Source organism: Zootoca vivipara, chromosome 3 (genome assembly GCF_965207765.1).
Source record: "Zootoca vivipara chromosome 3, rZooViv2.hap1.1, whole genome shotgun sequence".
In the NCBI taxonomy this organism is placed as follows: domain Eukaryota; kingdom Metazoa; phylum Chordata; class Lepidosauria; order Squamata; family Lacertidae; genus Zootoca; species Zootoca vivipara.
In genome coordinates this window covers 116,486,640-116,509,980 of record NC_142586.1, presented here as the reverse complement: position 1 = coordinate 116,509,980, position 23,341 = coordinate 116,486,640, and the positions used below count along the sequence as shown (strand labels likewise).

Sequence of the window (23,341 nt, the reverse complement as noted above, 5' to 3'; positions counted from 1 at the left end):
GTGTTTTATTGCAGGCGTAATACTTTTATATACACTGGGTTCCACGCAATTTGTAAAACTACTCCACACTAAACTTTGCTTCAGTTTTTCCAAAATTTCTATTCCCCCCCCCCAGGAAAAACGGGGGGGGGGAGGAACGTCGACATCTTTTTCTCATGGCTTCAAAATTTCCGTAATTTTTACATCTCTAGTCAGGACTTACCGGCGAGAGCGTGGGTATGGTTGATGTTGCGGCAGCCCAGCTGATACTGGTGAATATGTGCGGGGATACGGGAATCTGGATGGACGGCAGAGCCTGGGAGAGGAAAAAAACAAGGGAGGTGTGAAAGGATTCGCTGCATTCCCATCTCTGCTAAATAATAATAATAATAATAATAATAATAATAATAATAATAATAACCACTCTGGGCGGCTTCCAACAAAACATTAAAATACAGAAATCAAACATTAAAAGCTTCCCTAAACAGGGCTGCCTTGAGATGCCTTCTAAAGGTCTGGTAATTGTTGTTCTCTTTGACCTCTGGTGGGAGGGTGTTCCACAGGGCGGGTGCCACTACCGAGAAGGCCCTCTGCCTGGTTCCCTGTAACTTGGCTTCTCGTAGCGAGGGAACCGCCAGAAGACCCTCGGTGCTGGACCTCAGTGTCCGGGCAGAACGATGGGGGTGGAGACGCTCCTTCAGGTATACTGGACCGAGGCCGTTTAGGGCTTTAAACTTCAACACCAACACTTTGAATTGCGCTCGGAAACGTACTGGGAGCCAATGTAGGTCTTTCAGGACCGGTGTTATGTGGTCTTGGTGGCCGCTCCGTCACCAGTCTAGCTGCCACATTCTGGATTAGTTGTAGTTTCCGAGTCACCTTCAAAGGTAGCCCCACGCAGAGCGCATTGCAGTAGTCCAAGCGAGAGATAACTAGAGCATGCACCACTCTGGCGAGACAGTCCGCGGGCAGGTAGGGACTCAGCCTGCGTACCAGATGGAGCTGATAAACAGCTGCCCTGGACACAGAATTGACCTGTGCCTCCATGGACAGCTGTGAGTCCAAAATGACTCCCAGGCTGCGCACCTGGTCCTTCAGGGGCACAGTTACCCCATTCAGGACCAGGGAGTCCTCCACAACCGCCAGCCTCCTGTCCCCCACAAACAGTACCTCTGTCTTGTCAGGATTCAATCTCAATCTGTTAGCCGCCATCCATCCTCCAACCGCCTCCAGACACTCACACAGGACCTTCACCGCCTTCACTGGTTCTGATTTGAAAGAGAGGTAGAGCTGGGTATCGTCCGCATACTGATGGACACCCAGCCCAAACCCCCTGATGATCTCTCCCAATGGCTGCATGTAGACGTTAAAGAGCATGGGGAGAGGACAGAACCCTGAGGCACCCCACAAGTGACAGCCCAGGGGTCTGAACACTCATCCCCCACCACCACTTTCTGAACACGGCCCAGGAGGAAGGAGCGGAACCACTTTATGACAGTGCCCCTAGCTCCCAAGCCCTCTAGACGGTCCAGAAGGATGTTATGGTCGATGGTGTCAAAAGCCGCTGAGAGATCCAGCAGAACTAGGAAACAGCTCTCACCTTTGTCCCTAGCCCGCCGGAGATCATCAACCAGTGCGACCAATGCAGTTTCAGTCCCATGATGAGGCCTGAATCCCGACTGGAAGGGATCCAAATGGTCCGCTTCTTCCAGGCATGCCTGGAGTTGTTCAGCAACCACTCGCTCAATCACCTTGCCCAGGAATGGAAGATTTGAGACTGAGTGATAGTTGGCCATATTGGCCGCATCTAAAGACGGTTTTTTAAGAAGTGGTTTAATAACCGCCTCTTTCAGCGGGTCTGGGAAGGCTCCCTCATGGAGAGAAGCGTTTACCAACCCGCGAAGCCCATTGCCCAGCCCTTCCTGGCTAGCTTTTATAAGCCAGGATGGGCAAGGGTCAAGGAGACAGGTGGTTGGTTTCACTCGTCCAAGCAGCCTGTCCACATCCTCGGAGATTGGAATTGATCCCACACAACTTGACTAGACAGGACTCTAGCACTCCGCCGCCCCAGCCCTGCTCCCACGGTGGAGTCTACCTCTTCCCGAATCTGAGCGACTTTATCTGCAAAAAACTACATATTTTGCAAAATGCATTTATGGGGTGGCGGGGAGAGAGAGAGAGAGAGAGAGGTCAGTAGTTTAACTCTGTGCTGCCTGAAGGAGGACTCTGTTTTCAAAGTGTGCATCACCCTAGCCAGAATACCCTTGTAGGTGGCATAAAGGTAAAGGTAAAGGGACCCCTGACCATTAGGTCCAGTCGTGACCGACTCTGGGGTTCTGCGCTCATCTCGCTCTATAGGCCGAAGGAGCCGGTGTTTGTCCACAGACAGCTTCTGGGTCATGAGGCCAGCATGACTAAGCCGCTTCTGGCGAACCAGAGCAGCGCACAGAAACGCCGTTTACCTTCCCGCTGGAGAGGTACCTATTTATCTACTTGCACTTTGACGTGCTTTCGAACTGCTAGGTGGGCAGGAGCTGGGACCGATCAAAGGGAGCTCACCCCGTCGCGGGGATTCGAACCGCCGACCTTCTGATCGGCAAGCCCTAGGCTCAGTGGTTTAACCCACAGCACCACCCGCATCCCTGTAGGTGGCATACTAGCTGGTAAAAGCCACTGCGGCCACCTGAGCATCTGGGCACAAAGAGGGATCTGCGAGCAGCCCCAAACTCTGACCCTGTTGCTTCGGGAACCAGGCAGAGGGCCTATGGAATGCCCTTCCATCAGATGTCAAAGAAATAAACAATTATATGACATTTAGAAGACACCTGAAGGCAGCCCTGTTTAGGGAACTTTTTGATGACTGATGTTTTAATGTATTTTTAACCTTCTGTTGGAAGCCACCCAGAGTGGCTGGGGAAACCCAGCCAGATGGGCAGGGTAGAAATATTATTATTATTATTATTATTATTATTATTATTATTATTATTATTATTATTACTGCAGATCAGGCAACTGGCCAATCAGCTACAACACCAACATGACGGCAGAGGTGTTTCTGTGCAAAGTTGGTAAATTAAGTTGCAAACTGCCCTGTGAACTTTGAATAAAAGGCAGTAAACAAATTTAATAAATAACAGCCATGATGCAAACTAGCACAAATCCAACAAAATAACAACCACAGAGTTCCTGCTGCCACCGAAACACCAGGTGGTGACGGGTGCCGTGCACCCTGAAAAGATTCCAAAACGACCTGCCAGGAAACAAAGGGTCTCAAAATATTTGGGAGGGAATGCCCTTGGGTTTCTGGTCCCAAGTACAGTGGTACCTTGGGCTGCAAACGCTTCAGGTTACAAACTCCGCTAACCCAGAAATAGTACCTCAGGTTAATAACTTTGCTTCAGGATGAGAACAGAAATTGTGCTCTGGCAGCACGGGGGCAGCAGGAGGCCCCATTAGCTAAAGTGGTGCTTCAAGTTAAGAACAGTTTCAGGTTAAGAACGGAGCTCCAGAATGAATTAAGTTCTTAACCAGAGGTACCACTGTATATCAAGAAATCTCAAACAGCTAAATTACCTGTCAATGTTTCCCCGCAACTGTCATTCCTACAGAGAGCTTGTGATGCGTGGCTGAAGCAGGGATCTTAACAGAGCAGCAATGGAAAACCTTGGGGAAATCTGCATTGGTCTTACGGCTATTTGGCTGTTGTGTGGGGAAATGAAACACAATCCAGAAAGCTTTTATGACACCTGGTGGGGTTTTTATTTCCTACACTTTGGACTTAGATGCTCAACCTTCTCCATCCATCCGTGCAAAGCTTTGGGACGAGGGATGCCTCGGTTATATTGGTAAGTCCCTATTCCTCTTATTTTATTTTGAAAGGCTGGACTAGATGAATCCCAAACCGGAATTAAGATTGCCGGAAGAAATATCAACAACCTCAGATACGCAGATGACACAACCTTGATGGCAGAAAGTGAGGAGGAATTAAAGAACCTTTTAACGTGAAATAGGAGAGCGCAAAATATGGTCTGAAGCTCAACATCAAAAAAACCAAGATCATGGCCACTGGTCCCATCACCTCCTGGCAAATAGAAGGGGAAGAAATGGAGGCAGTGAGAGATTTTACTTTCTTGGGCTCCTTGATCACTGCAGATGGTGACAGCAATCATGAAATTAAAAGACGCCTGCTTCTTGGGAGAAAAGCAATGACAAACCTAGACAGCATCTTAAAAAGCAGAGACATCACCTTGCCTACAAAGGTCTGTATAGTTAAAAGCTATGGTTTTCCCAGTAGTGATGTATGGAAGTGAGAGCTGGACCATAAAGAAGGCTGATTGCCGAAGAATTGATGCTTTTGAATTATGGTGCTGGAGGAGACTCTTGAGAGTCCCATGGACTGCTAGAAGATCAAACCTATCAATTCTTAAGGAAATCAGCCCTGAGTGCTCCCTGGAAGGACAGATCGTGAAGCTGAGGCTCCAATACTTTGGCCACCTCATGAGAAGAGAAGACTCCCTGGAAAAGACCCTGATGTTGGGAAAGATGGAGGGCACTAGGAGAAGGGGACGACAGAGGACGAGATGGTTGGACAGTGTTCTCAAAGCTACGAACATGAGTTTGACCAAACTGCGGGAGGCAGTGGAAGACAGGAGTGCCTGGCGTGCTCTGGTCCATGGGGTCACGAAGAGTCGGACACGACTAAACGACTAAACAACAACGTCAGACCAACACGGCTACCTACCCGTAACTCCCTATTCCTCTTATTATTTATCGTTTGACTGCTTTGCACGTGGCAGGTTGCAATACCCCACAGCCACACTTTTGGGTTTTTCTAGTTGTCATAAAAAGGGTGAGGGGGGGATATATATTTGGGGAGGGCTGGCAGGGCCCTACCTGATACGCATGGTCGGCTTGGATGTGCCAGAAGGAACTCGGGGCCGACTGGCTGAGGGCGCTGCTGGGCAGGTGGTGCTCCAGGGGGGCTGCTTGGTCCAGGATGAGAGCCTCTGGCTGCGACGGAGTCTGCTGGATGGTGATGGGAGAAGAAGCACCCGCAGAGGTGGCGGTGGGGCTGGAGACGGCCGCTGCGGGTTCCGGGGGCGCCTCCTCCTTCACTTGCATTTCCGTGTAGTAGAAATCCTCTTCCCTCTTCCGCTGGTCAGAATTGGCGCCGTCTCTGCAGAGATGGAGGAGAAAGATGAAGCAATGCCCTGGGGCGACACAAGTCCAACATTTGCCAAATTTGGGGCTCTGGGGATTTAAATTAGAGGCACCCTTTCTCCATCAGCTCCCCAGATCAAATGGGCAGGTATTGTCCTCTCGACCGCAGAACAGCCCAGGTAGCATTAACCGCCCACCTCCCAGTTTCCCCCTTTGCTCGTCGACAATGCTGTGCTTTTGGGGGCAAATCCCCTGGGGATGGGCAATGTTGGCGGCTGCAATTGGCAAGCAGCATGGCACCTCCAGATTGGCCAGGCTTGGTATAAATACAGTGGTACCTCTACTTACGAATTTAATGCGTCCAAACACACGTTTGTAAGTCGAAAAAATTTGTAAGTCGAATCCCATAGGAATGCATTGGGGAAAAAAATTCGTAAGTCGAAGCAACTCTATCTAAAAATTCGTATGTAGAAAAAATGCTATCTAAACCGCATCCAAGATGGCGGATGGAGCTCCATTTGTAAGTAGAAAAATTCGTAAGTAGAGTTATTCATAAGTAGAGGTACCACTGTACCAGGTGGCTGGAAGTTCCAGCTCCAATTCTGGCCTCTACGCCAGTCGCGGCATCCACCATGTCTGGCTGTGATGACCCAACGGGGACAACTGTGACACTTGGGGTCGCTTCCACCTCTACAATTCTGTGATTCTACAACAACAACAACAACAACAACAACAACAACAACAACAATTCCTCAGGCTGCCAGGTACAGCAACTGATCTCGAGGAGCTCAACTTGGAAGTCCCCCTGCGCACAAATGTTCCCACTCTGGAATCAGGCACACCTGGAGCCTCTGGTTCCGTGAATAGCACCCAAGTTCCATCACAGAACGACAGAGTTGGAAGCTCCCCCAAGTCCATCTAGCCCAGGCAACGTCCAACTCCCTGTTGGGCATTGCTGATCTCTAGCCCAACCAGCTGCAATGAAAGGAATCTCAACACCGTGTCGCTTCCCTCTGGGTCAGGGGTCAGCAATTTTTTTCAGCCGTGGGCCGGTCCACTGTCCCTCAGACCATGTGGTGGGCCGGATTATATTGGGGGGGGGAGTGAACAAATTCCTATGCCCCACAAATAACCCAGAGATGCATTTTAAATAAAAGGGCACATTCTGCTCATGTAAAAACACGCTGATTCCTGGACCATCCGTGGGCCGGATTGAGAAGGCAGTTGGGCCGCATCCGGCCCACAGGCCTTAGGTTGCTTACCCCTGCTCTGGGTGAACGCCATTCGGCCGGGGTCTGGGGGCCTTACTCACCCCAAGTGCTGGGTCTTCACATGCCTCTTGATCCCCACGATGGAGCGAAGGACTTTTCCGCAGCTGGGCCACAGGCAGGTGTACATCACCTTCACAGAGTTCTAGGAGAGAGAGACACACCTGGGTCAGGTCTGCAGGCAAAACCAAGCAGGGGGGAAAACCCTCATTTGGGGACCCTGCATGGCTTTCCTCCTCCTCCCCTTCCGCTTGGACGGGGCAAGGCAGGGAGGAGCTCGGGCACAAATCCCAAATGTGTCCCCTTCTCGGCCTCTCCACCTGGCCTAGGAAATCTCCACAGATTTCCCTGCCCCACATCATTCTGGAATGCTTTCAACTGGCTGGAATGGGCCGTAGAAACCCAATGGTGCTTTTTTGCTTGCATGGAAGGAGGGCAGAGAAGAGAGTCAAATGGAGGCCACTGCACAATGGCAACATTGAAATGTGTTGCTCCACCCAGCCTTCAGTCTGTCATGTGGCCCTTGAAAGGCTTCCCAGGACTGAATGCGGCCCTCAAGGTGAAAAGGGTCACAACCCAAAGCTCTTGGAGATGAGCTCCCTCGGTGAGACCAGGAGCTTCCATTTTCCTAGCGCAATTGCTCCTTAGGAAACTAGAATGAGTGCTGGTTGGAGAGCCAGCGTAGTGTAGTGGTTAAGAGCGGTGGACTCGTAATCTGGTGAACCGGATTCGCTTCCCCACTCTTCCACATACAGCTACTGAGTGACCTTAAAATCTATAAAATATCTTTGTTCGCTTTCCATATTTCTGTCTCTGCATCTTCTCCATAACAGTTTGGTTTTTGTGAATTTAGAAGCAGCCCTGGGGCCCTCCCTTCTTCTTTCTTCCCTAGCACAGCCAAAGCCTCCCAAATCATTTCACACGAGGTTCCCTCTTTAAGAGGCTACCTTATGTGGCGGCAATGTGAAATTATCAAAAAGGCCCAGGAAAAGACATGCTGTATAAAGATTTAAAGAAAATGTGGGAAATCGTTGTCAAAAAAAACAAACACCTGAAGTTATGATATTGAGATGTACAGGACTTGGTGGTTTGTTTGAGCGAAAGACTTGGTTCTGATATGTGGGACTGGAGGCCAGGCCAAGACCAGCCAGCCCCTATGGACGGAAGAAGCCTCAGCCAAAGAAGATAAAGAAGAAAGACTGGCAAAATAAATTACTGAACTATCCAGGACAAATTATTACAAAAAAGGGCAACCGTTCTGTCACAGTGGCCGGAGTGGACTACTTCAGAGTAACGACGCTACGCAGCTCTGCATTTTATTCTTTTATTGGTGCTGCGTATTTACAGTGCTCAAGTCATTGCTATTTACACGGAGTGATGTGGTCAGTCGGTTTCAGAACCTCCTAATGGCTTTTGGCGCGTCTTTCTCCAACACAAAAGCTTTGGCAGACCCATCCTCTTTCCCCTCCTCTTTCTGCGTAATTCCGGAGTTGGGGGGATGGGTCTCCCGCCCTTATTCGCCCCTTCCTGTCCCACCTGGGACCCTGGCTCCTCTACCTTGCCTGAGCCTCGGACACGACTTCCTGCTTCCCCACTGGAATCGGAACTCTCTCTGCTTCCCCCTGTGCTCGGGGATTGGCTTGAACTCAGGAGGGGAGGGACTTCGCGATATCCCCTGTCCCTCACACGTTCAATGCATATTTTTTAAAGCTTTGTGTATAGATTCTTACATTGGTGTAACCTTTAAAAGTCACTTGTAATAAGATGAAGAAGGTTTTAAAATTGTATTGTTAAGTACTATGGACATGCACAAACAAGTATATTATAATAAAGCCAAGAGGGGGTAAATGGAAGTCAACCAAAAAAATTATCGTTTAATCTGGTTATGATTTTTTTTTCCTGGTTTGTTTTTTTTTTATCCGTTTTGTCATTTTTGGAAAACCAAAAAAATGTTATCAAAGAAGAGGAGGAGGAGGAGGAGGAAGAAGAAGAAGAAGACGCAGAAGAAGAAGAAGAAGAAGAAGAAGAAGAAGAAGAAGAAGAAGAAGAAGAAGAAGAAGAAGAAGAAGAAGAAGAAGAAGAAGAGGAGGAGGAGGAGGAGGAGGAGGAGGAGGAGGAGGAGGAGGAGGAGGAGGAGGAGGAGGAAGACGCCCCAGGACTAAGTCTATCGTCAAGCTTTCTTGTGTGTGCCTTGCTCATTAATAGGTATTTTTTGCTTAACTGAAAAAAATCAGTTAAAAAAAATTCTTACAAAAGGGACATCCACATGAGAAAGAGACCTGTTTTTCTCATCATTAGCAAAGTTAATTATCAGCCACCTGCTGAGTAAGAACAGACAAGTCTGCAGATCAGGCCAGTGACCCACCTACCGTGTTTCTCCAAAAATAAGCCATACCCCGAAAATAAGCCATAGTGATAGGCAGTTTAACCTTGTAGGTTAAGCTGTACCATACTTAATAAATAAATAAAAAGACATCCCCTGAAAATAAGCCACCGTGGGGGGTTTTTGAGGAAAAATAAATATAAGACGGTGTTTTATTTTTGGAGAACACGGTAGACCAGCATCCTCTTTTAAAGCCACCTGAGTCCGTGGCAATTACTGCCTCCTGCGGGAGGGAGTTCCACAGTTTAACGGTGAGTTAATGAAAGTCGGGGGGGGGGAACCAGCCAGGGAAGAATCCGTGTCACGTGGGCCGATTCTCCAGCCACTGCCCCTCCCCACTTATGCCGCCCCCTACCTTTCTCTTCCGGGGAGCAGGCTCATCAAAGAGGAAGGGGTCCAAGTCCGTCTCAAAGCCGTCGTCCGGCCGGGGAGAACTGAAGGCTTCGCTCGAGTACTTGGGGCTGGCCTCAGAATGGGGCGGAGACGGGGTAGACAAACCGCTCCAGTGCCCACTGGTGCTGCTGCTGCCACCGTCTGACATGTCTCCGCTTTCCTTCCACACATCGCCCACCGCTTGGGATGCTGGGGAAAAGAGGAGAGAGGATGAGAGGGGGTTGGACTAGATGACCCTCGGGGACCCCTTCCAACTCCACAGCTCTTTGAGAAACAAGACACCAACGTCTTTTCCAAATTGCTCTTTCCCCCCCAGATACTAGGCCAGGCTTCCTCAACCTTAGCCCTCCAGATGTTTTTGGCCTACAACTCCCATGGACCCTAGCTAGCAGGACCAGTGGTGAGGGATGATGGGAATTGCAGTCCAAAACATCTGGAGGGCTGAGGTTGAGGAAGCCTGTACTAGGCCGTGGCTCAGCAGCAGGGAATCTGCCCAGCATGGAAAGGGTCCCAAGTTCAAGTCTCACCTTCTCCAGATAGCCATTCAATCCATTCACCCATCTATCAACCTCTGTTTTGTTTTGTTTTGTTTTTGCTTTTTATTTATATACTTTTCAAATTTATACATTTCATTAGTTTTACAATCAATTTAACATTTCAAAATTTTACTTCCTTCCCCCCTCTTTCTGCGGTTCCTTAAATTTATTTTTTGATATCTTCTGCATATCCAAATTCATTTCACTTGCTCATTTAATTATCTACTGTAAATAAAAAGGTAAGGTAAAGGGACCCCTGACGATTAGGTCCAGTCGTGAACGACTCTGGGGTTGCGCGCTCATCTCGCATTATTGGCCGATGGAGCCAGCGTACAGCTTCCGGGTCATGTGGCCAGCATGACAAAGCCGCTTCTGGCGAACCAGAGCAGCACACGGAAACGCCATTTACCTTCCCGCTGTAGCGGTTCCTATTTATCTACCTGCATTTTGACGTGCTTTCGAACTGCTAGGTGGGCAGGAGCTGGGACCGAGCAACGGGAGCTCACCCCGTCGCAGGGATTCGAACCGCCGACCTTCTGATTGGCAAGCTCAGTGGTTCAACCCACAGCGCCACCTGGGTCCCTAATCTACTGTAAATATACACCCTTATAAAACTGCAGGTTATTACAATGATCCTGCTAATGTTTTTATCTGTTTGCAATTGATCTGTAAATTTATTTGTTTTGCTTTTTAATTATCCATAACTGAAAAGCATATGCACACCTGGGGGGGGGGGAGGAAAAGCAGCTTCACAATTTTGTGATTCCACCAGAATATTGAGGGTTGTTTCTGGGGTGGGGATACATCAGCAGTCTTGCTGAGATGGCCTTCTTCAGGCTGGTGTCTTCCAGATGTTTCAGACCGCAATTTAACAAACATAAGATGAGTCTACTGGATCAGGCCAATGGCAAATCTGGTCCAGCATTCCCCTCTCATAGTGACCAACCAGATGCCCATTATGGGAAACCCGAAATCAGGATTCGAACACAGGAGCGCTGTCACTTCCAGCAACTGATATAAGTTAATTTGTTTCCATGGGCCTGCGCTGGGTACGACATTGCTGGACAAAGCCCAACAAACTCAAAAGGGATAACCTTTGAGCAGGCATGGACAGGATTCCACCTGTGAAATTTGCATCTGGAAAGGAGGACAAGAAAATAAACCCCACACAACTCTGAGCTTCCACAACTGCGCTGCCAACTCAAGTCGATCAATGGCCTTTCCCACATGGGCAGAGTCCTATTTTTAACTTGTTTCCTGGGAAGCACCTCTAAATAGAGACACCGGCTCCTCTGGGTGCCCCAGGACCCATCGCTCCCATAATAGGCTGAGCATCCGACTGGAAACGGCGGCTGGGAGTCGGATTACGTGCTCCATGCCTCCACCGTCCCCCCTCTCTCTAGGAATGCAGACACAGTCCCAAATGCAGCCAGCTGCCCTCCCAAGCAGCTGTCCGACAGCAGGGCAGGGCGGAGGACACAGCGAGGGAAGCAAACGGTCACAAACAGCAACTCTCAAGGGACTCGGCCGGCAGGCTCCTCGGAGATCGCTTGGCCAGCAAAGTCCAGCCCCCACCTCCTTGCTGGTTTGAGAAGGCGGCTGAACCAGACGGTCGCAGGGGGGACGCAGAGGTCCCGTCAGACCTCGGAGGGAGACGGGGCAGCTGCTGGAGGGGAGAAATTGAGTGCTCTCTCTCACTCAAGGCCCGCTTGTAGACTAGAAGAGCCACTGTCCTGTAGCGCAGTGGTTAGAGTGCCAGGCTAGGACTCGGGTTCAAATCCAACCGCTCGGCCACTGAGCATGCCAGGTGACCTTCGGCCAATCGAATGGAACACAGCTGTGGTCAGCCTGAGGAAGGACCATCCACCTTGAGCCGCCCATAAAAAGCAAGTCTAGAGTGAGAGGCTAGGGCGAGGAACGCTGTTTTCAGGAACTCTTCTCGCAGTGATAATTTTGGGGGTGAGCTGAGAGTTTGTTTGGACCCTGGTGAGAACCTGGAGGCTGAGAGGGAGAGTTTGGATTTGATATCCCCCTTTATCACTATCCAAAGGAGTCTCAAAGCGGCTAACAATCTCCTTTCCCTTCCTCCCCCCACAGCAAACACTCTGTGAGGTGAGTGAGGCTGAGAGACTTCAGAGAAGTGTGACTAGCCCAAGGTCACCCAGTAGCTGCATGTGGAGGAGCAGGGAAGTGAACCCGGTTCACCAGATTACGAGTCCACTGTGTGTTAAAAAGAAAATATTATATATATTAGCAATTTTGCATTAACGCAACGTTTTTATGCGCAACAGTGTGTTTTTGCAGTATTTCGTTTACATCGTCTGTTGTCGCTTCAGTTTACTCAAATGTTTTAATCTATTAAGCCGCACAGAAATTGAATGATCAGTAGTCCATCAATCAATCAATCAATCAATCACTTGATCTACATTTAGGTCACATGCTGTTTTCTGGAACAAAACCTTCAGCAAATCTCATTGAGAGGAGAGTCTGAGTGCTCTGTGTGGTGTAGTGGTTAAGAGCGATAGACTCGTAATCTGGTGAACCGGGTTCGTGTCTCCGCTCCTCCACATGCAGCTGCTGGGTGACCTTGGGCTAGTCACACTTCTCTGAAGTCTCTCAGCCCCACTCACCTCACAGAGTGTTTGTTGTGGGAGAGGAAGGGAAAGGAGAATGTTAGCCGCTTTGAGACTCCTTCATGGAATTGATAAAGCGGGATATCAAATCCAAACTATTCTTCTTCTCTTCCTCTGTGACCGCGGAGGAAACAGGACACCTGAACTGCCTGGAAGAGGCTTCCCAGGATTTCACCCTGTGTTTGAAGGGCTTTCACGCATACGGAGCAAATTTGCTTTCTATTGCTCTGTTGCAGGGGAGCAGGGAGACCAGAATGACAATGGAAATGGAAAGCCTTTGCCAGCCTTACTTGGAGGCACCTGGGGTTGAACCTGGGACCTTGTGGCCCTTGCCACTGAGCCACGGGGTCCTTCCTATTTGATCTCGGTGCATCAAGCTCACCTGGGATGGCAGCGTCACCATTAGGGGGGCTCTGCACCACGGGGCTGCAGGATAAGCTGGTCAAGACCATGGCTGCCATCATCTCGTCCATCTCCACAGCAGCAGCATCCGATTTCCTGAAAAGAGAGACCGAAAAAGAGGGTGGAGGGGTGTTGAATATGAAGCCAACATACAAAAAAAGGTGACACACACCAGCATGTCCTACGAGAGACGGCGCCAGGTTTGAACCTGGGATGAGGCTGGATTCGAGCCCTGCTATCGAATCCAGCCTCTTCTGGGCTGCATCAATAGGAGTATAGCATCTAGATCTAGGGAAGTAATAGTACCACTGTATTCTGCTCTGGTCAGACCTCACCTGGAGTACTGTGTCCAGTTCTGGGCACCACAGTTCAAGAAGGATATTGACAAGCTGGAACGTGTCCAGAAGAGGGCAACCAAAATGGTCAAAGGCCTGGAAACAAAGCCTTATGAGGAACGGCTTAGGGAGCTGGGTATGTTTAGCCTGGAGAAGAGAAGGTTAAGGGGTGATATGATAGCCATGTTCAAATATATAACAGGATGTCATATAGAGGAGGGAGAAAGGTTGTTTTCTGCTGCTCCAGAGAAGCGGACACGGAGCAATGGATTCAAACTTCAAGAAAGAAGATTCCACCTAAACATTAGGAAGAACTTCCTGACAGTAAGAGCTGTTTGGCAGTGGAATTTGCTACCAAGGAGTGTGGTGGAGTCTCCTTCTTTGGAGGTCTTTAAGCAGAGGCTTGACAGGCATATGTCAAGAATGCTTTGATGGTGTTTCCTGCTTGGCAGGGGGTTGGACTGGATGGCCCTTGTGGTCTCTTCCAACTCTACGATTCTATGATTCTATGATTCTATCACCCTTTGAACAGCTCGCATTTGTTTCAATGAGCTGCGATTCCAGAATTGCAGGGGTGCCACAGGTTGCCTTCATGGGTGGGAGAGATCACCGTGTCTCACTGGACAGCCTTGAGCTGGGCAGTCCCTGGTCAATAAAGTACTGACCCACCACTGTCCCCTGCTTGCTTCAATGGGTGCTTGGAGCTCAGAGTATCGCTCAACAAGCGGATTGAATTTCTGCACCGGGGAGGGGGGGAGAGACTTCCAACAGTCTGACCCCCCCCCAAAAAAGCGCACTCCTCCACTGTCTCCTGAGACAGACAGGTGCTAACCATCGAGCCAATCAACGAGGGGATTGGATTAGATGACCCTTTGGTCCCTTCTAACTAGAATCGTCAAACTGAAAGGTACCCCCCCCCAATGAAATGCAAGAACCACAGCGGAAGAATCCCTCTAAGCCTTGATCAAGCATCTACTCAACAAGGCAGCAATGGAGGGTTTCAATCGGGACACTCAATTGGTTGGGTTTCAGCAGGCATTTTAAAAAAGGCAGCTTTGAAACCAGCACGGGGGTCAAGGAAAGTCCAGGTCTCTTTTCTCCAAATCTGCATGGAAAGCTGAACTCAGCTCAGCGCTGAACTCGCCTCGCCTGCTTCTCCAGGAAGAGAGATCTATAAGAGGCGCTTTTAACAGAATGAATTATTTAAGCAGTGAGTCCAAACAGCCCCCGAGATTTGGAGAACATCACGTACCTGGAGTCAGGAGAGAAAGCATATCGCTTCCCCCCCCCTTTTATTTTAAAAAATTAAGCATTAGTTGTATCCAGGAGTTAAGAAACCTTTCCTTAGGCTTTCCAGCTTGGACTGCCATGTAATGCTTTGGTCTCCTTTAACGCGGAGGGGCTGGAGCTCAGAAGTAGGCAGGGTGGGGGAGTTACTGAGGAAGGGGCCACATTCAGTCACCAGCATCTGTGATGAAAAGGCGTGTCTGGAAGCAGGATGCGCCCCTCCCCGAGACCCTGAAAACTCCTGCCTGATTTAGGAACATAGGAACCTGCCTTGCACAGAGTCAAATCACGAGGCTCCACTGGTTCAACAGAGCCCCCCCCCCCCGCCCCTGGCTCACGCGAGCTGGAGGGGGTGTTCTTTAAACTGCTCTGCTGAGCAGCACGCGGCATTTTCACACACACACACACACACACACACACACACACACACACACACCTCGATATACCGCTGGGCGAAGCTACCATCGCACTCTGCCCCTGGTGTATTGTTTGCTATTGCTATGCAGATTCTGGGGGAGACCAGAACAGGTTGCAATTAAAAAGAAAAGGGGGACTGAACATTACGAAGACCTTTTTGACAGAATGAACATGCTTGATGATATCTGAGGTATCTGAAGAAGTGTGCTTGCTAGCCAGGCACTGGAGGGACCTGTCAGGGGTAAGCATGGACCAATGGTACCAAGTTGTATGGGAAACGGCTCTACTAGAAAAACTAACCAGTAAGCTGAAACTGACACAGGGACAAACAGAAGAAGACACCCCAGAAGAAGACACCCCATACTTCACCCCAGTATGGTTCCCCTACATCACTTATACAGCCCAACATGACAACAACAAAAACTTACCGTCAGCATACAAATCAATATGGCTAACCTAATCAAAACATCCTCCCTCCCCACTCACACGAGAAAATAAAGATAATCACAGCCAACCATAAATGAGCAATCACATCTTAAGACAAATCCCGACCTCTCTCACCAACAGAGAAGCACGAACAAACAACAGTGAACCTGCACAAACGGCGATGACGCCGAACCCCTACACATATCACGAAAAACAGGAACATTGGCAATCCACCACACCCAACTCCCCATTCCACCCACCTCTTCCCCCCTTCCTCCTAATGTCTCAACATGTAAAATTGATGTGTAAAAATGATGCATGAGACACTGCTCTACCTTTGTAACCCAAGAAAATCCTTAATAAAAATGATTTTTTTAAAAAAAAAAAAGAAGTGTGCTTGCTCACGAAAGCTCATACCAATGACAAACTTAGTTGGTCTCTAAGGTGCTACTGGAAGGATTTTTTTTATTATGCTTGATGATGGATGCTGTAACAGATTCTGTGCATCACCGGGGGGGTGGGGGGGTGGACTTAGGACACCTTTTAGGAACCTCCCAACTTGCACCCACAGCAGTGCCGGCCCAACTCCTTCAAAAGGCAAGAACTTCAGTGAGGAAGTGAGCAGCCATGTGCAGCTGTTTTAACAATGGCGATCCATGTTTTTAAGGTGGTCTTATCACTTGCAAGCTGCCCCGGAAACCGAGCATTGTAAGGAAATAAGTATGACGCAGCCATGAGCGAAACATCTGGGACTCACCTTTTTGGCACGTCGATGCTCCTGGAGACCGACCTGGGTCCAGGTGCGGCTGTGGCAGCTGCCTCCATGGTCGGTCCGTGGTCCATGGCCACTGGGACGGCCTCATAGCCCGTCATGGCAGGAGCCCCGAGGTCCATCTCCAGGGCTGGGAGAGGCAAGGCCTGGATGTTAGCCAGCCTCACTTCCTCGGCTTTCCGGCAGACATAGAAGCCCTGCTCCAGAAGAAGCACCTTCACTTCGTTGCTGAGGTGGTCATGGTGCTCCACCAAACCGGGGGCCTCTTGCCCTTTGTAGAAGACATAGACCTATAAAGGGAGGAGGAGGAGAAGAGGAGTAGTAGTAGTTTGGATTTGATATCCCACCCGAAGGAATCTCAAAGCAGCTAACATTCTCCTTTCCCTTCCTCCCCCACAACAAACACTCTGTGAGGTTAGTGAGGCTGAGAGACTTCAGAGAAGTGTGACTAGCCCAATGTCACCCAGGAGCTACAGGTGGAGGAGTGGAGACGCTAACCCGGTTCCCCAGATTACGAGTCTACCGTTCTTAACCACTACACCACACTGGGAGGAGGAAAGGCACTCTCTCGTCATGGCTGCCGTTTCAGTCTGCGGCTCAAACCCCCAAGCCCAGTGTGCCATGCCTTGGGTTTTCAAGTTCCGAACTACCCTGAGATCTAAGGATGAAGGGCAGCGTGCAAATAAATAGAGAAATAGGTAAAGGTAAAGGGACCCCTGACCATTAGGACCAGTCGTGACCGACTCTGGGGTTGCGCGCTCATCTCGCATTATTGGCCGAGGGAGCCGGCGTATAGCTTCCAGGTCATGTGGCCAGCATGACAAAGCCGCTTCTGGCAAACCAGAGCAGCACATGGAAACGCCGTTTACCTTCCCGCTGTAGCGGTTCCTATTTATCTACTTGCATTTTTTGACGTACTTTCAAACTGCTAGGTTGGCAGGAGCTGGGACCAAGCAACGGGAGCTCACCCCGTCACAGGGATTCGAACCGCCGACCTTCTGATCAGCAAGCCCTAGGCTCAGTGCTTTAACCCACTGCGCCACCTGGGTCCCTAAATAAATAGAGAAATAAAATATACTAAACCCCTGAAAACAGGCCCCATTGTGCCATAGAATCATAGCTTTGCAAGGGACTATGAGGGTCATTTGGCCAACCCCCTGCAATGCAGGAATCTTTAGCCCAACTTGGAGCTCAAACTCACGACCCTGAGATCAAGAGCTTCGTGATCTCTATCAACTGAGCTACGCCCCCCCCCCCAGCATCCTTCTGAAGAAAATTGCACCTTCAGCCTAGCAGGAGTGAAGAAGGTGTTTGACTAGCAAAGCTGTGTTCGTGTTATTATTACTGCGATTTGTTGAATTAATTGACTTCCGAAGCACTGTCTCAATGCAATTCACACCTAAGATAATTGAAACCACAAATGCATTTAAAGCAAGACCGAAATCCTAACAAGCAGACACTTGTGGTACAGTCCCTGTTGTTGAGATTCCTGCATCTCAGGGGGTTGGACTAGATGTCCCTTGGGGTCCCTTGCAACTCTACAATTCTATGATTCTATGACCCATTTATCCAGCTGGGACAAGCTCATCTGGGAGACCTGATATCCACGGCCTAGATGGGTTTCCCCTCTCCACAGTGACCTAATTGGACACAGAGCCACTGCCTTGATTCCCAAAGTCTATTTTTACGTATGTAATTGCATCTGTGCGGAGATTGTCACACTTGTGTTAGTTATTCTTGGGGACTATTTATAGAGAACTCCGGTTACCCTATGGAAAGACTTAGGGTGCTGTAATGTACAAGCCGGTATGGAATGGGCAGCAGAAAATGAGAGATAAAACAGCACCCTCTTGGGAGGATAGATTAGCTGTGGACCAGACTCGATGGCTCAGAGTAGCATCTGCATGAAAAATCCCAAGAGCCTGCTGGATCAGGCCAAGAGCCCATCTAGTCCAGCATCCTGTTGTCAAAGTGTCCAACCACAAGTAAAAAGGTAAACAAGGACCCCTGGACAGTTATGTCTTATCAAAGGCAACTATGGGGTTGCGGCGCTCATCTTGCTTTCAGGCCGAGGGAGCCAGCGTTTGTCTGCAGACAGCTTTCTGGGTCATGTGGCCAGCAGGACTTAACTGCTTTTGGCACAACAGAACACAGTGATGGAAGTCAGAGCGCACAGAAACATCCGTTACCTTCCCGCCACAGCAGTACCTATTTATCTACTTGCACTGGCGTGCTTTCGAACTGCTAGGTTGGCAGGAGCTGGGACAGAGCAACGGGAGCTCACCCCGTCACAGGGATTCGAACTGCCGACCTTCTAATTGGCAAGCCCAAGAGGCTCAGGGTCAACCACTATGGTGTCTCCATTCCCCTCATCCAGCATGGGAAACTGAGGTCCAGCTCCAAATGCCTCGTCAGTTTTCTCACTGCAAGAAGTGAAGTTACAGGGAACCAGGCAGAGGGCCTTCTCGGTGGTGGCGCCCCGCTTGTGGAATGCCCTCCCATCAGATGTCAAAGAGGAAAAACAATTACACGGTTTTCTGTAGACAGCCCTGTATTGGAAAGCTTTTAATGTCTGATGTTTCAATGTGTTTTTTATATTCCGTTGGAAGCTGCCCAGAGTTGATGGGGAAACACAGTCAGATAGACAGGGAACAAGTAATATATGAGGAGGAGGAGGAGGAGGAGGAGGAGGAGGAGGAGGAGGAGGAGGAGGAGGAGGAGGAGGAGCATCATCACCTACAGGACCGCCTCTCCTGGTATGCCCCGCAGAGGACCTTAAGGTCCACAAACAACAATATTCTGGAGATCCCGAGCCATAAGATGGCTAGATTGGCCTCTACTAGAGCCAGGGCCTTTTCAGTATTGGCCCCAACTTGGTGGAACGCTCTTTCCCAGGAGACCAGGGCCCTGCGGGATTTGTCATCTTTCCGCAGGGCCTGCAAGACAGAGCTGTTCCGCCTGGCCTTTGGGTTAGACTCAGCCTGACCCCTGTGTTTTCTTCCCTCATGGCTTGGATTTATGGACTACTTGAAATGAGGCTGCACTTTAAATTTTAATACTGTATTTTAATCTGTATTTTAATTAATTGTTTTTATGTTTTATTGTAATTCTGTTGGTGTGAGCCGCCCTGAGCCCGGTTTTTGACTGGGGAGGGCGGGGTATAAATAAAAATTTATTATTATTATTATTATTATTATTATTATTATTATTATTATCATCATCATCATTTAGCAGTGCCTGAACACAAGACCAGCACTCTCCTCTCCTGTGTTTTCCAGTAACTGGTATTATTAATAATAATAATAATAATAATTGAGTTTATATACCGCCCTATACCTGGAGGTCTCAGGGCAGTTCACAACATATATAATCAGAATAAATCAGAATAAACAGAATAAAAACAACAACCCCCCAATAACACACACACACACACTCCCAGAAAAGAGCCACATGTCTTCTAGGGCTGTGAGAGAGGGAGAAGAACCTTTCTCCATCCAGGTTGCAGAAGACACTCTGAGCTCCCCAGAAAAAGAGAACGGCACAAACATCATAAAATCAATGTGAGGCAGGCCACAGCCTGGGCACGAGACACCCACTTCCGTTCGGAAGCTTCGCAGACGGATGCTTGCTGAATCGGGATGGGGTTTCTGCAAGAGCCCACAAGTCTGTCCAAACTCAACAGGAACCCTGCCCAGTATGTTTTCTGGCTAGCTGGCCTGGCTTGCGAGCTGGGACTTTGGGGTATATCCAAGAAGCCTTTGGACCTTGCAATCTCACCCACCCATCCTCAAATATCGAAACCTGTGCCAGCACCCACCTATAAGGCCAACATAAAAGGGACACGGCAGAGAGGTCGTTTTCACAGGCCATCCTGGCAGGAGACACTTCTTATTTTGCAACAGTGTTATAAACTCATATACAGTCAAACCTCGGTTCCCGAAAAAGCTCCGTTTTGGAACATTTCAGCTCCTCGACGCCGAAAACCTGGAAGTAACTGCTCTGGTTTCCGGATGATTTTCGGAAGCTGAACATGCTATGCGGCTTCCGTTTTGAGTTTCCCTATTGTATTGAGGCTTCCGCTTTCAGTTTTCGGTTGTCGGAGGTTTCGGAAGTCAAACGGTCTTCCGGGAACGGATTACGTTTGACAACTGAGGTTTGACTGTATAAACTAGTCACTAAATGGCAACTTAAACTTATGGTCACCGCAACGTAAGATCTTTTTCCCCCCAATGAAATTTATCATTGTTGTTAATTGAATTTATTTATTTTAACAATTTTTCAATTGGTTTTTAAACAAATACAAACACGGTAACCAAGTTCAAAAAAGTTTCTTGGAAGGTGTCTCTATTCGTTATGCCTTTAATTGCCCCCCCCCCTGTGAAATGCTCAGACATTGCTGTATCCCCACTGCTTTCCCCTTTAAGTTGGAAAAGCTGTGGAAAGCTTGGTTTGTTTATGCATTGGTGGGAATGGACTTATGTTTAAAAAATTCATTTATGCAGTGCTTTTTTTCCTGGGGGGACGCAGGGGTACACATACCCCTATACTTTTTGTGAATCTAAGTTTGACCTCGTTGAGGGGCAGTATTTCAATATGAGTATGAAAATGAGAGTACCCCCAAACATTTTTTAGAGGGAAAAAGCTCTGCATTTATATACCGCTTTACATTTTAATCCTGCCAATCTAGCAGTTCGAAAGCACATCAAAATGCAAGTAGATAAATAGGAACCGCTACAGCGGGAAGGTAAACGGTGTTTCCGTGCGCTGCTCTGGTTTGCCAGAAGCGGCTTTGTCATGCTGGCCACATGACCTGGAAGCTTTACGCCGGCTCCCTCGGCCAATAATGCAAGATGAGCGCGCAACCCCAGAGTCGGTCACGACTGGACCTAATGGTCAGGGGTCCCTTTACCTTTACCTTTTTACATTTTAAAGGGGGGGGAATCAAAGCAGTATAAAGGTGAAGGGGCCCCTGACCATCAGGTCCAGTCGTGTCCGACTCTGGGGTTGCGGCGCTCATCTCGCTCTATAGGCCGAGGGAGCCGGCGTTTGTCCGCAGACAGCTTCCGGGTCATGTGGCCAGGATGACAAAGCTGCTTCTGGCGAACTAGAGCAGAGCACGGAAACACCGTTTACCTTCCCGCCGGAGCGGTCTACCTTAAAACATCAAATCGCTCACTCTGGAATATAGTTGTAATAGAGGGAAATCATGCATAATTTGAGATATTGACAAGGACTAGAAACTCCAGACCCCTTTTACATGCTACCACACCCAGCAGAACAAATTGGTTCGGTTACCTTTTGGCCTGTTTGCAGGAGTGGCCAGTTCTGGCTCTGACCGCCAGAGTCTCCGACAGGCTCCTTGAAGCGGCCATCCTCACACGAAGCCAGCCGAGGAGACTCTTTGACATGCTCCGGCTGCAGGGGAGGGAGCTGGGCCATCATCAGCACCCCGTCCCCCAGCAAGGGGGGAGCGGAAATTCGGGCGCCCAGCAAGGACCGCTTCCCCAGCCTCCTGGAGAGAACACTCGCCATCTCGGACCCGCTGCAGAGAGAAAAAGGGGCAACAAAGGTTAGTTCACGGGGGATGGGCGACTGTATTTTCATATTTGTTTTCTCCATAAAATTTATGCACCTCTCGGTTGTAAAACAAACCAACTCCAAAGCGGCTTACAAAGAGAGTAACACTGTAAAACTATCAGTGAAAACGATGCTTCAAAACATTCAAAAATATAGTATCAGCAATGGCCTGAAAACAGATTAAAACACACATTCACATTCTTCACGTGGGCTTCTCTGTTCTCAGTGGGCGCAGAGAAGACTATAGGGAAGGCGCTTGCCTGATGTCAAGTGGCAGAGAGTTCCACAGTACTGATTCTGCCACCCAAAAACGGATTCAAGTTACAAGAAAGGAGTTTTTGTCTAAACAGGGAAACAGTTTCCCTTGGAAGGTGGTTGACTCTCCTTCCTTGGAGGTTTTTAAGCAGAGGTTGGATGGTCATCTGTCCTGGATGCTTTAGCTGAGATTCCTGCATTGCAGGGGGTTGGACTGCATGACCCTTGGGGGTCCCTTCCAGCTCCACAGTTCTATGATTCTACGAAACATGGAACCTGTAACCGTGCCAGTTCTGCCAATCACAGATTTGTAGTGTTGGAAGGGACCCCTGAGAGGGTCACCTAGCCAGGCCTTCAAGCAGAGTTAAAACACTCCTGGGTGGAAAATATTGGTAGTGGCGGAGCATCTCCTTTGCATGGAGAGCCCCCCCCCCCAATTCAATCCCCGGCAACTCCTGGTAGAACTGGGAGAGATCCCTGACTGGATCCCTGGAGAGCCACTGCTGCCGGTCAGTGCAGGCAGTATTGAGCCAGGTGAGCCAATGGCTATGACCCAGCGAAAGGCAGCTTTCTAGGAAGCAGTGATGAAATACGGGGGGGGGAGCATGTTTCAGAACCTCAGGGAAAGCACAAAGGGGGTTACTGTGCCGTTGCAAACATGCAACATCAGGAATTATTATTATTATTATTATTATTATTATTATTAATACATACCCCACCCATCTGGCTGGGTTTCCCCAGCCACTCTGGGGGGCTTCCAACAGAATATTAAAATACAGTAATCTATTAAACATTAAAAGCTTCCCTAGAGCTCCCTTCAGATCTCTTCTAAAAGTCTAAAATGTCGCCTGCAGAAACCCCACCAAATGCAGGGGCCTCTCAAACAACAATCGCCTTCCCAGCTGCTTTCGATGCGGTTCGACCAAGACTGGGGTGTCTCGGGAGCGGTGGCAGAGAGGCAGGAGAGAAAGAGAGCTTCCTTGTGCAGCAAGTGTTTGTGCAGCCAAGTATAGTAGAGATATTCATTTATTTTGCATTTGACCAGGGAAGTTTTTTTAAAAAACAAAACAAACCAGGAGGATGGCAGGCAGGCAACACCAGTGCCCACGCGTCCGTCTCCCCCCGCCCCCCAAGGGACAGCGCTGGCAGGAAGCGGCAGCCGAGAAGCGGAGGGATGAGCCTCGGCTGTGTAAACAGAAGTTTGCGCTTCCAAAATTCAGCAACAATTCCGCCTGTTTCTAAAGAGATCTGCAGCTCCACCGCCGGGCAAGCAGGGTTCCTAGAGGAAGCCCGAGCTCAATCGAAGCCCAGGGCTCACCTCTGGAATCTGCAACAGCGAACATGTCTTCTGGGCATGGGCAGAGAGCCTGGCTCGGGGCTGGCACCAGGGGACCATACAGGAGACCACCAAACCTCCATTCTCTGAAGATGCCCCTACCTACCTTTCGGTTGCCCACCTGCTCGGCATCCAGCACCTGTTTCCACCCTCTTGAATTGGGCTCTCCTTTTGGGTAGCTG

The 23,341-nt window shown here is 49.2% G+C and overlaps 1 protein-coding gene across 2 annotated transcripts in view; it reads right to left on the bottom strand.

Annotated features, from left to right (window-relative positions):
• ZNF395 (zinc finger protein 395) overlaps nucleotides 1-23,341 on the bottom strand; it is a 58,640-nt gene that overhangs the window by 4,838 nt on the left and 30,461 nt on the right. For both annotated transcript variants that reach the window (XM_060273190.2, XM_060273189.2), the window contains exons 2-8: nucleotides 21,287-21,533; nucleotides 15,977-16,281; nucleotides 12,735-12,850; nucleotides 9,146-9,372; nucleotides 6,452-6,552; nucleotides 4,873-5,155; nucleotides 203-295 (exon numbers count right to left, since the gene is read on the bottom strand). In XM_060273190.2, the coding sequence (XP_060129173.2) occupies nucleotides 203-295; nucleotides 4,873-5,155; nucleotides 6,452-6,552; nucleotides 9,146-9,372; nucleotides 12,735-12,850; nucleotides 15,977-16,281; nucleotides 21,287-21,523 (1,362 nt within the window). In that variant the 5' untranslated portion in view covers nucleotides 21,524-21,533. The remainder of the gene's footprint in view (nucleotides 1-202; nucleotides 296-4,872; nucleotides 5,156-6,451; nucleotides 6,553-9,145; nucleotides 9,373-12,734; nucleotides 12,851-15,976; nucleotides 16,282-21,286; nucleotides 21,534-23,341) is intronic.